General features: G+C 33.2%; 1 protein-coding gene across 9 annotated transcripts; it reads left to right on the top strand.

The window, feature by feature from the left end:
* The first annotated feature begins 1,883 nt into the window (after window positions 1-1,883).
* On the top strand, window positions 1,884-14,947 carry LOC18441314 (uncharacterized). Of its 9 annotated transcripts, none has more exons than XM_006851432.4 (14): window positions 1,884-2,407; window positions 7,417-7,528; window positions 8,113-8,225; window positions 8,581-8,703; window positions 8,784-8,956; window positions 9,145-9,220; window positions 10,576-10,662; window positions 11,937-12,017; window positions 12,136-12,168; window positions 12,923-12,976; window positions 13,150-13,191; window positions 13,914-13,992; window positions 14,237-14,307; window positions 14,475-14,947. In XM_006851432.4, the coding sequence occupies exons 1-14, from the start codon at window positions 2,228-2,230 to the stop codon at window positions 14,568-14,570; spliced, it is 1,320 nt and encodes a 439-aa protein (XP_006851495.2). In that variant the 5' UTR covers window positions 1,884-2,227; the 3' UTR covers window positions 14,571-14,947. The 9 variants fall into 9 exon arrangements, with proteins under 9 accessions (XP_006851495.2, XP_088708135.1, XP_020527286.1 ...); XM_088852012.1 differs by having other exon boundaries at window positions 2,197-2,407; window positions 8,585-8,703; XM_088852009.1 differs by lacking the exon at window positions 12,923-12,976.
* Window positions 14,948-15,079: the final 132 nt, after the last annotated feature.

Raw genomic sequence — 15,079 nt, 5'->3', positions numbered from 1 at the left:
TTCTTTTTTCTTTTGCTTAAATTGCTAATATCAGGCCAATTTAACCATAAAAGATGTCTCAAAATTCAGTTTAGTAAAGAACTCTTCGAACCAAAAAATCCTATTTTCTTTGGGGATTATTTCATGAAATTTGTATGTTTCTTACTGAATTTAGGGATTATTTCATGAAATTTCTATGTTTCTTACTGAATTTGGGGATTATTTCAAGGAAATTTCTATGTAATTTCTTTGCCATTCGGTTGACTATTTAACCGGATTTTGATTATTTGCAAACACGAAGAAACCGACATGAAACATGACGCCCTAGAAAACCCTATGGCTAGTAAACAACCATTAAATAACAAGCTAACAACTTTATTTAATAGCAACAAGGTAAGACCGATAATTAGTTTCGAGTTTTCAAACATCTGATGTCATCTTGAGAGAGACAGTTGCTCACGATTCATGCAACTTTTCTTTTCCTTACAAGAAACTCATTTGTTTTAGATTGGCATTGATCGATGTGGAAGAGCCACAATATTCCAAATTCCACTTTCACACTCAAGAATTTATTAAGTATAATATCCCAGCTTCAAATAACCTAGTTTAAAGTTCAGAAATAACATATGGAAAAGTTTATATTTGAGGCCCTGAACAACCAAACTAAGGTGTACGTAAAAAATTCATTGGAAGAAGTTGTTTCAATGTCGAAAAGCCGTCAAAACCGATTATATCAACCTGAAATACACAGAGGTTAAAAAAAACGGACTTCAAATCTTAAAAATAGTGCATCTTGTAATGCATTATCTAAATCGTCAATTTTCAAAATTTTTAGATATTTATATATTTGTTTGATTTGTACTTTTTTTTAACTTTAAGTTTTATAATTAAGGATGAAAATAAATTTTTAAACCATCATAAAGATTTTTAGTACTAAAACGATATTTTTTAACGATATTTGAAGGTGTGCTTTACTCCAATAGTTTAGAGCCTCAACTTTATACAAATCACACACGTAACATATTAGCTACCCCAATAAAGTCAAATATTTTAGCATATGGTTCACCCATGTCCTTACCAAAACCCTATTTCAAACAAAGGGGATGAAGAAGAAAAAACATTAAAGAAGAAAATTACTCAAAGTGAAAGAATTAGAAAAAGGAAAATTTTTGGTGTGCTTGCTTATCCGCCTTCCCTACTTTTTAAGGGCATCAGTAGCTGAATTTAGTCCCAAATACTGCAATTTTTTGTTATAAAATTTATAGATTTGGGCTCCTAAAGCAATGAAGATATGATAATATTTTAAAGAATTAAATTAAACAGTCAAAAAAATGGACTAAATAAATAAATTTACGGTTTCAAACTTACTTCTTTTTTTTTCAAATTCACGATTGCGGTGATTGAGATTGTGAATAACTTTGGGTTTTAAAATCAAAACTCTGCAATAAATGCTCATGATATGTACCTAGACGCACTTAAACCTACCCATGGAAAAGTCCATTGATTTGCAACTATAGAAAGAATCTGAGTATTTTCCTCTATTTGTCAACAAAAACAAAACTAATTTATCCTGACTTTTGGGAGCATATATACTACCAATCTTTATCAATCTTTTGCTAGATCAATTTTGAAAAACATCATGTCCAATTCTCAACCTAGAAAAATCTTTTGTAATCTTGAGTTGAAATTATTTGCCATTAGCAAGCATCGGTTTCTTTTTTTTGAGTAGTTCAACAGAAAGGTAAAGTTTATTTATTTTTAATAAAATAAAACTCAAGACATTATTTTGTAACCCCATCACCCTTACCACCTATGCTGAGATATAAAAAATTCCACAAACTTTTATTAAACAAAATAAAGATGATTTTGCCTTTCAAATCTATCTGAAAAGCATGCTGCATCATTACTTTTCCAAAAACTTAAAGGGCTTGATTGTTATTTTGCCGAAAATAAGAGGTCATTTACTTGTTTTCTCTCCTACTCTGTGGGATTCAGGTGAGGTTTACTGCACGTGCGATCCTACTCACTTTCTCCTTCATGCCACATCTCAATCTCGCGCGTGTTATCCTACGTGGCGACGGCGATGCTTGTGCTCTCTTTTTAGATCCACGTGGAATCCGTGGACTGCGGCTCGCGCTGACGTGGGCTTGAGGGGCACTGTTTCCCGCCTTCTGAGAGGTGACCACCTATAAATACCTGGTTTTCCTTTCTTCAAAAATGTCCTGCGATTTTACTGAGTGCAAGGAGAATGAGGTTTGCTGGTTTCGAAACCCTAGGTCCTCTGGTTCACCTTCTGGTTCCTCTTGTTATTCACTGGATCGCTGAGGAGATGACTGTTTCAGTGCTCGTTGATGTTACTACCAGTGCTCTGTGCCCTGGGAAGTCGACTTGTTCTCAAGCTATTTACCTCAGTGGACTTCAACAAACGGTGATTATTTGAATTTCTTTTCAATGATCAACTTTATATGTATCTATTTTGTTCCCTGTATATTCAGTTATTCTGGATGGAGGTCTCTGTTTAGTTTCGTTCTCATGAAAATACTTTTGATTTGTTTCCTCTGCATTTATGTGCAGATTGATTACTTTTCAATATTTTTTCTCATTTTCCTGCAATTTTTGTTTAATTTGTGCAAAGGGATGGCGTTCTCTAAGCTTGTATGTATTTGCATAGAGCTTTGAGAGTGCTGAATGATTGTAACTTTTAACTTGCATAATTTCTAATTGTTATTGTGTTGTCAGATAGACGCCGATTTGTGCTTGTGAATTTTTGTTTCAATCTTAAGATACATGGAATAGACAATACATTAGTGTTATCTGGTGGTCTAGAGTATCTAATGTGGAAAGTTGTCTATCCTATTTCCATGAGAAGCTTTGAAATGTGCAGTTTTGGAACAATTGTTTCATATATGTTATTTTGTTTTCCAGTCATTTTATGTTATATAGAGTATTTATGGCTTTCATCTTTCAATCCTGAAAGTATGTGCTGTTTCTATATTTGTCTCCTACCATGATGAGGAACTCGTGAGTCCCTTGGCTGAGGTGAGTTACTTGGGGACTCGTGTACAGGACCAAAAACCCTCTGATAAATTAAAAAAAGAAAAAGTTTATATAAGGTTGCAACCTTAAAATGTAGAATTAAAGGCGCACCTCAAAAATCCATCATTTTAATGCTGAAAAACTATCTAATTGACTATCTCGACATTGAGATGTATGAATATGAAAAAAAAAAAACAATCGAGTCCCAGAAATAGTGCATCTTGCAACATATTTATCTAAACCGTCCATTTTCAAGATTTTCATATGGTTATATATCTACTTGATTTTAACCATTTTTGGAGTTTAAAATTTTATAATTAGAGGCGAAAATTGGATTTCAGATAATCCTAATAATTTTTTACACCAAAACTTTGGATGTGGGCCTTAATGGGATTGTTTAAGGTTGCAACCTTATAGAAACCACACCCATTAAAAAATGACAGCAACTTTTGAAAAATAAAATGAAGCAAGTAAAAAGTTAAACAAAATAAAAAAACAACCTTAAAAACTCCAAATGACCTTAAAAAAGTATAGAAAAAAATGAATTTTAAAAAGGGTTTACTTCGTGTAAGGTTTGGTCCCTAAACAATCAAAGTAAGGGTACCTCTAAATAGCGTCGAAAGATGATTTTTTAGTAGGAAAAATCTTTGTGATGGCCTAAAAATTTATTTTCACCTTTAATTATAAAATTTAAAGCTTCAAATATAATGTATATCAAGGTTTAAAAAAATAGATCGGTGACCCGGACCGACTACCCCAAAAACTGTGTCAGATCGGTGGATTGGAGATCCAGATCGAAGAATCGGTCATATCAGCCCGTTTTGGTCTTAAAAAAAATTAAAAAAATCTCTAAAAATCTTTAAAAATAATGCTTTTTGAGTTTGGAAAAACAATTGTGGGTGTTACATTATGTACTTTCATTATTTGCAAAAATACGTGAATATTAAAACATTTCCCTGTTTGAATATTTGTATAATTATTAACTATAATATAATATTATAATGCATCAAAATGATTCAAAAAATATTAAAAAACAATTCCATATTAGAAGATTAAAAAAATAATACCTCTTATAAAGTGAAATTAATATCACATCAAACATTTATCTTTACTCATCCAAAATTATCACAACTTAACTAACTATAATATCATACACTGAATATTAGTTTATATGTCATAGTTATTTTACTATAAAAATAAGAATAAATTTAAAAATTGTCCTATAATATCATCTAATTTAAAGAATCTTATTTACTACTATAACAAAAATAATACATTATATATTTTTATAATTCAAATAAATTAATAAATAAAATACTAGATTTGATTATCAATATATAATTATTAATTCTAATATTGTAATAAACATGATTCAAAAAATATTAGAAAGCACTTCCATATCGTATGATTAGAAATAAAAATAAATCCTCTTATAAGTTTCAATGTTATGACATTAAAAAAATATTCAAAAAAATATTTTCCCCTAAAAACTGGAAAATAACAATGTCAAAATTCATAAAAAAAAAAATTTGAATCCCACATCATAGATATCATATAGTATATTTTGCAAAGTAATGTACTTCCATAGTATTATCACCCTACAATTTATAATGGCCAGAGTCTTATTCATCTCAATGAGAAGTTCGAGAGGGGTAAACCAAATTAGTCCCACATCGTAGCTTTTGAGAAGTAATGTGGGTACAAAAGATGGAGAACCCAACAACAATAGAAAAAGGTTCCTCACGTGAGAGGTATAGAGCATGCCTTGGTGGGTGGGGCTAAGGTGCCGGTGGGTGAGGCCAAGGTACCACGCGTGAGGTGTATGTCACATATCTTGGTGGGTTGGGCTAGGTATTGGTGGGTTGGGCTAGAACATACCTAAGAAGTATGCATGTGGCCCTCTAGTGAATTTTTTTAGGAAGTAAATAGTTCAGTAATTGTATAAGAAATAAAAAATGAAAATCATGAGTACCGGTTGAAATGTTCGGTTCACATTGACAAAACAAAATTAGTACGGACCGGCCCAACCTAGCTGGTTCGGAGGAGACAAGGTCGGATCTCGATAAATTACAGGATCCGGATTGCTATCAACGATATCTTATCCGGATTGGGCGATAGGTCAAGTAGATTTATAAACACTTGAAAATATTGAAACTTGACGACCCAGATAATACGTTACAAGATGCACTATTATCCAAACTCACGTCTATGCATCTTGAGGTCGAGATGATGGATTTGAGGGTTTTTAGACATCAAAACAATATCTTCCAGGGAACTTTTGAGGTGTGCCTTAATTTGAATTTTTCAGGCTATAAACTTTTTTTCTTTAAAAAATTTGATTTATAATTGGGAAAATTGTCAAAAAATTCATATATATATATATATATATATATATATATATATAAAGAAAGATGCTATCTATCCACCACCACCCACCTGTCCCGGAATTCAAATAAAATTATAAAATACTTCAACCTAATGCCTATAAGAAGGGAAGCCCTATGCCTGAAGAAGGAAGCGAAGAACGACTTCTCTCTTTGCTCTCTCTCTCTCTGCTCTCTTATATATATATATATATATATATATATATATATATATATATATATATATATATAGGGAGTGGATTCAGTACGCCCACTAGCTGATCGCTACAGTAAACGCCAATGGCTCAGATTGAATCTGGGCCGATCTGATGGTCACGACCTCTTTTCGGGTTTGAATTTTAATTTTTTCTATAAATCCAAATCACTTGAAATTTTAAGTGTATGTTCTTCTCATCAAGGTGCACCTAATAAAAATATAAAAAAAATAATCCGCACAAACAAATTTTAAATCATTTCGATTTGTACAAAAAAAGTTAAATTCAAACACTAACGGACATCCAGGATAGTCAAATCAACTCATATTCACTCTGGGCCGTTGGCGTTTTCTGTAGCAGTACGCCATTGGGCTGACAGGATCTTTTCCCATATATGTATATATATATATATATATATATATATATATATATATATATATATATATATATATATGCGGATTATCTAAAATAAAATCGCCAATATTTGCCAAAACATCCAAATTATATATAAAAAAATATCGACATCTTTTACAATTTTTTTAGGATTATTTTGAATTTTTTGATGTACCCCAATTGTACATACAAATTGGGATAACTCGGCCTCCCCCTAGCCAAGTTACTCGTTGAGTCCAAGTGGACTCGGTCAAGCCCATAACACTGGTCTCCTATTAATTTAAGCAGTAAAATTTGTTAGCCATATGCTCATACAGTGCAACTTTACGTATATTGTACAAGATGTGGAACCTTCATAGATTTTCGATATGAAACCTTCATTCTGTTTTACAAAAGAGGTTCAATTCCCATGGTTTTTGTGATGCGTCAAGATGTTTATCTTCTATGTTGCATTCCTTTGATTCTTACTTAGAACGGGTACATGGGTTTGTATGCTACTCCACCTTGAATTCTTTCTTGTCATGAAATTCTAATGGAATGGATTGATAAGGAAAAGGGACCAAACCACCTATTACCCTTAAAACATACATCATGTTTTCTGGGTATAGACATAAATAGTGCTTGAAGATGCACATACATGACACAACAAAACAAGGAGAAAATGAACTAAGCAACTGATATAGAAGTACATGCATCTCTTTAAAATACTAGACGACTCATTGGTTTGGGTTGTGTCAGTCTATTAATTTTCATTTGTGCATGGCCATGCTCAGAGACATGAACATATGGAGATTATAGGTTAGATACCTAAAATCTTAGGTGCATGCAGCTAAAAAAAAGGAGTTTAATTTAGACATTATGAATATGGCACATTGTTCTGCAGGTGGTATAATCTTGCTGTGAGTGACTAATTTTCTTCTCATGATTTATCTCTTGGTTTATCCCTTGCTCACACCCATTGATTGGCAATTCTGAGTCAATCGATGTTTGTACTGAGACAAGAGGTGAAACATGCAATAGTCAAGTATCCATCAGGGATATGTTTGGCGATAGAAGTCATTTTTCTGATTTATTCCTTGCAATTGTTATTCTACATTAGAAATCAATAATAGATACCTTCATTCCTCTAAAGATATTCACTTTTTAATAGCGTAAGGTTAATGTTCAAGAGGAAATCAAGTAATTTCATTCAAGAAATCAACGTATTTATATATTACTCTTCTTTAAGTTTTTGCTATTTTCGATCATCTTTCAGTATTGTTATTCCATAAATTTCCTTCTTGACATTCTGTAACTTATTAACATCCATTGTATATCAGCATTTTTCTGGTTCATGTAATGTTGCATGTGCTTCAAGAGTTCTTAAAATTACTATATTTGTTATTCTCTCTTGATGTACTTAAGCTTTAAGCGTCATGATGTACAAGCAGGTTGTTGGAGTATTCAAAATGTTTGTGCTTCCTCTCCTTGGTCAACTTGCAGATGAATATGGACGCAAACCAATACTACTCCTTACCATTTCCACATCTATAGTTCCTTTCGGTATGACATATATCTTAATAAATGATGTCAGCATCTAGCTGCTACTTCGTAGAACAATTGTCACACAATACGTATTGTTCACGGACATGATGTACAGTAAGCACATGAATATCTGAATATGCACATGAATATCCGACTACTTCATCATCAATTTGATATCAGAATATGCAAAAACAAAAGCGTCTAGGTACCAATATGGTGCATCTTTTCATTTCTTGTCATGCTTAGATTGATACTTTCAATTAGATATATATCATTAAAGTGTAATTTTCCCTAAATTATGATCATGTTATTTTCTGGATACTCTCTCTGATTAAAATTGTTTTCGTCTGTGAAAGCTCATGTTATACGAATAGTCTATGTGGATGTATACTTGGTTTTACTCCTAGATGGCTGATCTTGCATGACTATGATACACTTGTTCAATATTGCTTACTTTCTAACTTTGCTATTTCTTCGAGTTTGACTATGTCATGAGCCACACTTTTCTGCTGTTCAAGATAATTGTTTTCATAACATTGGTTTCTAATTATAGAAATTGACTTGCTGGAAGTATCCTCTAATACCACAACTGCTCGTTTCAGCTTTACTTGCTTGGAGTAAATCGAAGGTGTTTGTATATGTATATTACGTAGCTCGAACAATATCATATATCATAAGTCAAGGAAGTATCTTTTGCATATCAGTTGCCTATGCGGTAAGATTTTTCCCTTTGTTATTGATTTTCTTGTTGTTAGGAATGAATTTGACTTCCTCTTTAGGTTTTGAGCATACCATACCGATACCTTCGGCCATAAATATCCGTTACTATTCTTGATATGCTACTATTCATCTTGGTTATTAATGAATCAGTTCATTTGCCAAAATTTATAGTACTTAACCCTTAATATGGATGTTGATCTTGTGACCAATGTTTCTTTGCTGGACGTTTCTTGTTTTGACATCTAGCTGGGCACGCTAAGGTTGTTTTTGAATAGCTCATCTATAATTTATGGCAAGCATCTTTGGAATTAGTAGAAAGATGAAACATTTACATCTACTTCTTTTGGTAGGCAGATGTTGTGGAAGTGAGTAAGCGAGCAACAGCATTTGGATGTATAACTGGACTTTTTTCTGCTTCACACGTCCTAGGGAATATACTTGCACGTTTCCTCCCAGAAGATTACATATTTGAGGTTAACTATCATAACCTGTTTGTTAAACCATATATTTATTTATATTTTTGTTGATATTTCTGACCAATTTGTTTAATCAGGTCTCAGTATGTTTGTTGATCATCTCCACTGTATACTTAAAACTATTTCTGATCGAGACGGTTAACTCTTCTTCTCGGTTGGAGCAACATGTACCTTTAATGCTTATGGTCCAAAATGTGTTTAATGAAAGATGGAATTCAATGAAAGATACTGTCACTGTGGTTAGCCATAGGTTTGTTGATATTTTACTTATTTTATACTTTCAATAATTTCAACTTCTCTTTGTTGATTTATGCTAATCCTCTATTTTGATGTATGGGATGTGCTCATTTATAGTTGTTTATCAATGATATTTCTAAACTTATTACGTTCCTATAGAGGCATTGGTATATGACATTTGGATTTTATGTGCTTTAACAGGGGCACACTCAAGCACATCACAATTGTTTCATTCTTTTATGAGTTGGGAATGTCTGGAATTAGCAGTGTCTTGCTGGTATGATTCCCTCCTATTTCACATTTCTTTAATGCACCATATATTGTCTGAATTACACTTTGATGATATGCCTCATGCAACATTTTAGTTTTGGAAAAGTGCTATATGAGTCAGGGGACGCATGTGGTTTGCTGACCATCCGGCGTCCATCTTAAGATGGACCTTGAGAAAAAGTCACCTAACACATGGTTTAAAAAAATTTGAAAAGAAAATTACTTTTGAAAATTAAAAGTTTAGTAATTTTCATATTTAAGATCACCATGACCTAGAATTCAAAATCAATCTCTAAGATGGGCTTTAGTAGGGGGACAACATGCACATGTGAGGCAAGGAACTCATAGAAACCCCATCCTTGAGTTTTCTATGTCATTTATTACCTTATTACTTTTTGTTTTCATCAAAATCTTCTATATACAAATTTAGAGATAGTTTTTTTTTTTTAATCATGATTTATGAAATGGATCCTATCCAAACTAATAAGAAACACAACGTGCGACTAGTGGATTCCTCATGATTAGATTTACAAGAACAAGGGTGTTGGGATACAGGCTGCATTTTCTAAGGAATTGCTAATAGCTTGCGTGGGATTAGAATTAGATAGAGCATGCATTGCAGGCCAAGTAAGCATGATTGTATTTCTACTGAAATAGGATAAATTGATTGGAACACTGTCGAAAAGACTTTTGGGGTTTGGCACACGCCTTGAGTTCTAGACTTTCAACCCTGCCATTTCAACTTCTTTAAGATACAAGATATTGAACCTAATCCTTTTCTCTGCAAGTTAAATTCTATAAGTTTTATCTTCTTTGGATGTAGGAAATGTGAGCTGGGGATTTAATGCCTCCGATTTTCTTCATATGTTGCCTGTGTCAATTTGATTAGCCCCTTGCTTAGGTCCTTGATTTCTGAAACTAGTTTTCTTCCATAAATGTCTCATCCATGTGCTAATTTTTGTGATTAATGATTGTAATTTGTCTTCTAACATCTACAATAGGCACAAATCAAACCAACTGAAAAACATAATAAATAAATAAATAAAATCAGATGGAACAGACGTTAGTAGGGTAACAATTAGAAAATCAAATGGAAGATACATGTTGCGATTTGCAATGTTAGACAATTTCATCAACATATCCACATTAAAGAAATTAAACTTTGGGTTTCGTGTTATGAGATGCCTCTCTTAGGCATTTTGTTATTCCTTTACCAGTTCCATTTGGAGAAATTAACTAGTAGACAGTGCCAATGACCATTTTCGTGAAGTGCTAAAGTTCAGTTTCTTGGAGGGTTACTTTCTGCTCTCTACGGATATCTTATCTGAAACTAATTTAATGGACATGCATAATCTTGTGCAGTACTATCTAAAGTCGGCTTTTGGTTTCAGCAAGAATCAATTTGCAGAAATCCTAATGATGGTTGGAATAGGTTCCATATTCTCTCAGGTATATCGTGCCCTAGGTTTTCTTGTTATTTTGCACTGAGAAGGTGAATATATGGGGGCTATTTATTTCACCATTGGAAGTTCTTGTTGCATTGGAAGTTCTTATTGCCTTTGATCTTTTCTGATTACTTTGTCTTTATTATTTTGAGGTTTCTTGTAGTTAATGTTTTTGGAAGCATGCCATTTTTTACAATTTTATCCGTATATATGTTATCAACTACTAAATTATTTTTTTTTCATAATATTGACGAGAGGAATCTTGAGAGGCATAGACACATGAAATCTGACACATCTAGATTCTTCTCAAGATGTGTTATGTTCTTCCACCAAAAAAAATCCATAATACTATATTACATTCTGAAATTTAATCTATACCAATATTAAGTTCCTTTTATGTAAACCTTAGACATAGACAAGGGGCATGCATCACAATCCTCTACTTCATAAACCGTATTATCGTCATCTCCTACCTATACTACAGTCAAATACTTGTGTGTTCCTCTCTATAACTTTGTTGGATTCTTGAATTATCCATCAGCTATTATATGAATATATTATGCATCAGATTGCATTTTTTGTGTGGCATTACATTCACGTTGCAATCACTAGCATTTTTATTTCTCTGTCAATCATGCTCCTCATATGTATGTGTGTGTAGGAAAAAGTTTATAGAAGGTTGCAACCTTGTAGAAGTAAGGTTGCAGTAATCCACATCATCCAGTCCATTTTATTTGGTCTATATAAGTTTTCTTGTTTCGAGTTTGCTTCCTTGTGACAATAGTTTTTATTGAAGTGAAATCACTTGTCATTCACGTCTATTCAGTAGGTGTTATATTACAGACGTGATGGGGAGTTGAAATTTGTAGATATTCTCCTCTATAGCAAAAGGACAGTATATTGTACTCTCTCCAAATTAACACAGTGTAGCATCTTAAGGGAGATAAAAATAAATTGAATATACAGCCAGTTTTGATTTGATAAATGCAAAAGTACACAAGACAGGTACATGGTGTTGTAATGCGTTCTCGGTTGGTTTCCACCTTCTTTTTTTTCTTTTTCTTTTTTCTTTTTGTCAAATAAGATCATGAACCAAGAAAACATAATGAAATGATTTCAATGACTTAAAATTAGTTATTTGCTACTTTAGAATTCATTCAAATTTGCAGCATTGAAATGATTTTTTTTTTCAATGTGTTGCATTCCTCTTTTGGTTTTTTGTACCATGCAGTCTGGTTTCAAGAGCTTCCATGGTAAAATTGTGCATTTTGGTTTTAGATTCTGGTGCTTCCAGTCATCAATGTTTTGATGGGTGAGAAATGGGTCCTTTGCCTTGCGCTGGTCTCATCAGTCTGTTATGTATGTAACTATGAATAAAGCTCATTATCTGATCCTTTTTTATATCAGTTTAATTTTATAGATTAAAAATTGCTTATATTTTATGGTGTTCCATTCATCTCTTTCATTTTCCTTACAGGGTTTGCTTTATGGCTTGGCTTGGGCACCTTGGGTATGTATCAGAATTCAGAAGACAGCCGAGTAGTTAGATTCCATACATGTAGGATGATAAACTCTATTTTGCGACAAGGCTAGTCTGGCCACCCATGTTTTTAGAAATCCGCACATCATAATAGAAAACTGGGTATCTTAAAGTGGCTCAGACAAGTAATGCAAACCATATTTTAGGTGGCAGATTCAAGGAGATTGGGTTGACTACAACAAATGTGTATAGCTCCCCTTAGAGTTGAATCCTAGAATGTGATAATTTCCTTTCTACAGAGTAATTTCCCTTGTTATCCACCATCTTTGACATAAAACTATTGCTGATTTTTTAACTGCAAGCCAATGATTTGGGGTCGGCTACATAAATCATGTTCCTCCATTCTTTTCTATCAAGTATAACACACGTTCAGAATTCATGAAAAGATGCAACAAAGTTTTATATTGGCTCCCACCTAATGCAACCTACCTCCTTTGTCGGGCTTGGAACGAGTTTAAGGTCCTCACCTTTATAAGACAATGGTATTTGCAATCATTGTTTCTCTTGAAGTACATTGTTTTCTGAAGCTCACTAGACAGAGTACTTCTGGGTTTTTCTTCTCGTCGTTTTTTTTTTCAAGGAGGTTATACTTGTTGATAATTTTTCAAATCCTTTTTTGATCTCTAATGAGTTTCATCCCATTTGAAAATATTCCAAATTATTAGAGAATTTAGAGGCTCCCTGGAAATCAAGGCTGAGGGAGCTGGATATGATGGTGATGCAGGTACCATACCTTGGTGCTTCTTTTGGGGTAGTATATGTTCTTGTTAAACCATCAGTGAGTATTTTAAGATTAAGTTTCAATGCTCATAGAAATCTGCATTATATGTTTTTTATCGTATTATTATTATTCCATCATTTCTAAAAATTTGGATTTTTAAGTATTAAAAGTACATCTGATTTCTGATACTTAAATTTTTGTGAATTGATTTTCTTGATATGTTTGGACAGACTTATGCAATTGTTTCACAAGCAGCAAGCTCAAATGATCAGGTTCGTTTTAATTATCAATCTCCTTGCTTCATTTGAACGTGCACAAGATTTTTGTTTAACATGTTAAATTTTACTGTAATCTAGATTACGTATACTTCTGGTATGGGATTAAATCTTCTTTGTCGCTCTCCTATAGCATATGATATCTATTTTGAATTGTTGGGTTCTGTCTAGCTCAAGCCCAAAAAGTAATGCTTATTTTATAAAAAAATATATAGACATACTTAACCAAACCACTTAGAATATGAACACTTACCCTTGGAATCTCATTAATAGAAGAATTACATTCAGCTTCATTTTGGTCTTGTGTTTGTTTGTATCTCAGATTCTGAGATTTCCATTTTATACTTTTAATGGTCCCTTGTTATAGTGCACTATAATGTTTTTTGACCTTTCAGTAGTTGCTTGGATTCTAGATGAATCTGTTATCATTCAATGTGCAGCTCTTTAAGATGTCATATGCTTTTTGTGATAATTTCCCTACTGAATATATGTATATGTCACTGGGAAACATTTTAAATAGCTAGTTAACAGATTTCTTGGAACACATTTTAAATGGTTAGCACTTCTCTCTTCATTTCCTTCTCTCTTCCCAGCCATTTTATCATTCCATTTTTATTTTTATTTTTATCTTTGACTGAGTTTACTCCATTTAAAAATGAATTACTTCTTATTTTAGTATTGGAATTATATTAATCTGGGCAATGAATGCTATGCAACAGGGAAAAGTTCAAGGATTTGTTGCAGGTGTTCAGTCTACTGCTAGTTTATTATCTCCACTTGTAATGAGCCCATTGACTTGTAAGTTTCTTTTAGGAGAAGCTATTTGAAGTTTGAATCGCATTACCCTCTGAGCATTTTTCATCACATAGTTCATCAAATAATGCACTCACTGTTGTTATACACAATATTGGATGCTATTTTACGTGGAGCATAAAGTTTATAGTGATAAGGTGCCTTGAATAGTTGAAGACATGATATCGATGAAGCTGTTCTTTAATGTGGTGCCAACTATCTTACTGAACAATTTCGTTTGTATTCTCAGCCTTGTTTCTTTCAAGTAAGGCCCCATTCAACTGCAAAGGATTCAGCCTCGTGTGCGCATCAGTCTCCATGGTGATCTCTCTCTCTCTCTCTCTCTCTCTCTCTCTCTCTCTCTGTGAGTGAGCTTGTTGCGCCCCTGCAGGTGACAATTTTGAGTTCCAATTAATGACAAGAACTAAAGCATGTTTACTGATGTTTTAAGTTAATGACATTGGCCATACATCTCTCTCTCTCTCTAGGTGATCGCCTTGATCCAAGCATCTGTATTGAGACTTGAAGAAACATCTACTAATCTTGAAGATAGCGAATGTATTCAAGAACCACTTCTCTCTTGACAACTACTTGCCACTCACCCTCTAAGTATGCAGTTGAACTTTCGCATGAGCAACCTTCAATAGCTCACAAAGTGCTCATCAATCAAAGCCCAACAAGCCAAAGGAATAAACTACAGCATCTGCTTCCTCAATAAATTATCAGAGCAATCGTCAATGAATTATCAGAGCAATCGTCGAAGACCCTTTCACTTCTTAGGCACGCATTTCTCTTGGTGAGGTCTTTCTCCATACCACAATGATTTTAAGGAGTTCATAGATAGACCACGTCTCTTGTCCAGGGTATTTAGTTATGATAATTTGCAATGGAAAATCTGATATTCATGTATCACCATCTTGAGCATTTGTGGAAATAAAAGAATTTCATCACTTCCAAGAAATCTACCATTGAAGTTAAACAATATTCAGGATAGTAAATCATTCATAGTTGAAATTTCGAACGTACAATTGAATTGTCGATCAGTGGGGATTACAAGCCCACTACCCGTTCTAGAAACAATCGATTTTTTTAA

Source organism: Amborella trichopoda, chromosome 11 (assembly GCF_054954075.1).
Source record: "Amborella trichopoda isolate Santa Cruz 75 chromosome 11, AtrichopodaSantaCruz75HAP2 v2.0, whole genome shotgun sequence".
NCBI classification, from domain to species: Eukaryota; Viridiplantae; Streptophyta; class Magnoliopsida; order Amborellales; family Amborellaceae; genus Amborella; species Amborella trichopoda.
Note: the sequence above shows the minus strand (reverse complement) of the source record. Positions and strands in the feature narration are given on the sequence as shown.

Excerpts from the sequence above, each read along its gene's own strand:
- LOC18441314 (XM_006851432.4), top strand. The coding sequence starts at position 2,228 with ATGAGGTTTGCTGGTTTCGAAACCCTAGGTCCTCTGGTTCACCTTCTG. Across the intron at positions 12,018-12,135 it reads TGGTCTCATCAGTCTGTTAT|GGTTTGCTTTATGGCTTGGC; the intron begins GTATGTAACTAT and ends TTTTCCTTACAG. Across the intron at positions 12,977-13,149 it reads ATGTTCTTGTTAAACCATCA|ACTTATGCAATTGTTTCACA; the intron begins GTGAGTATTTTA and ends ATGTTTGGACAG.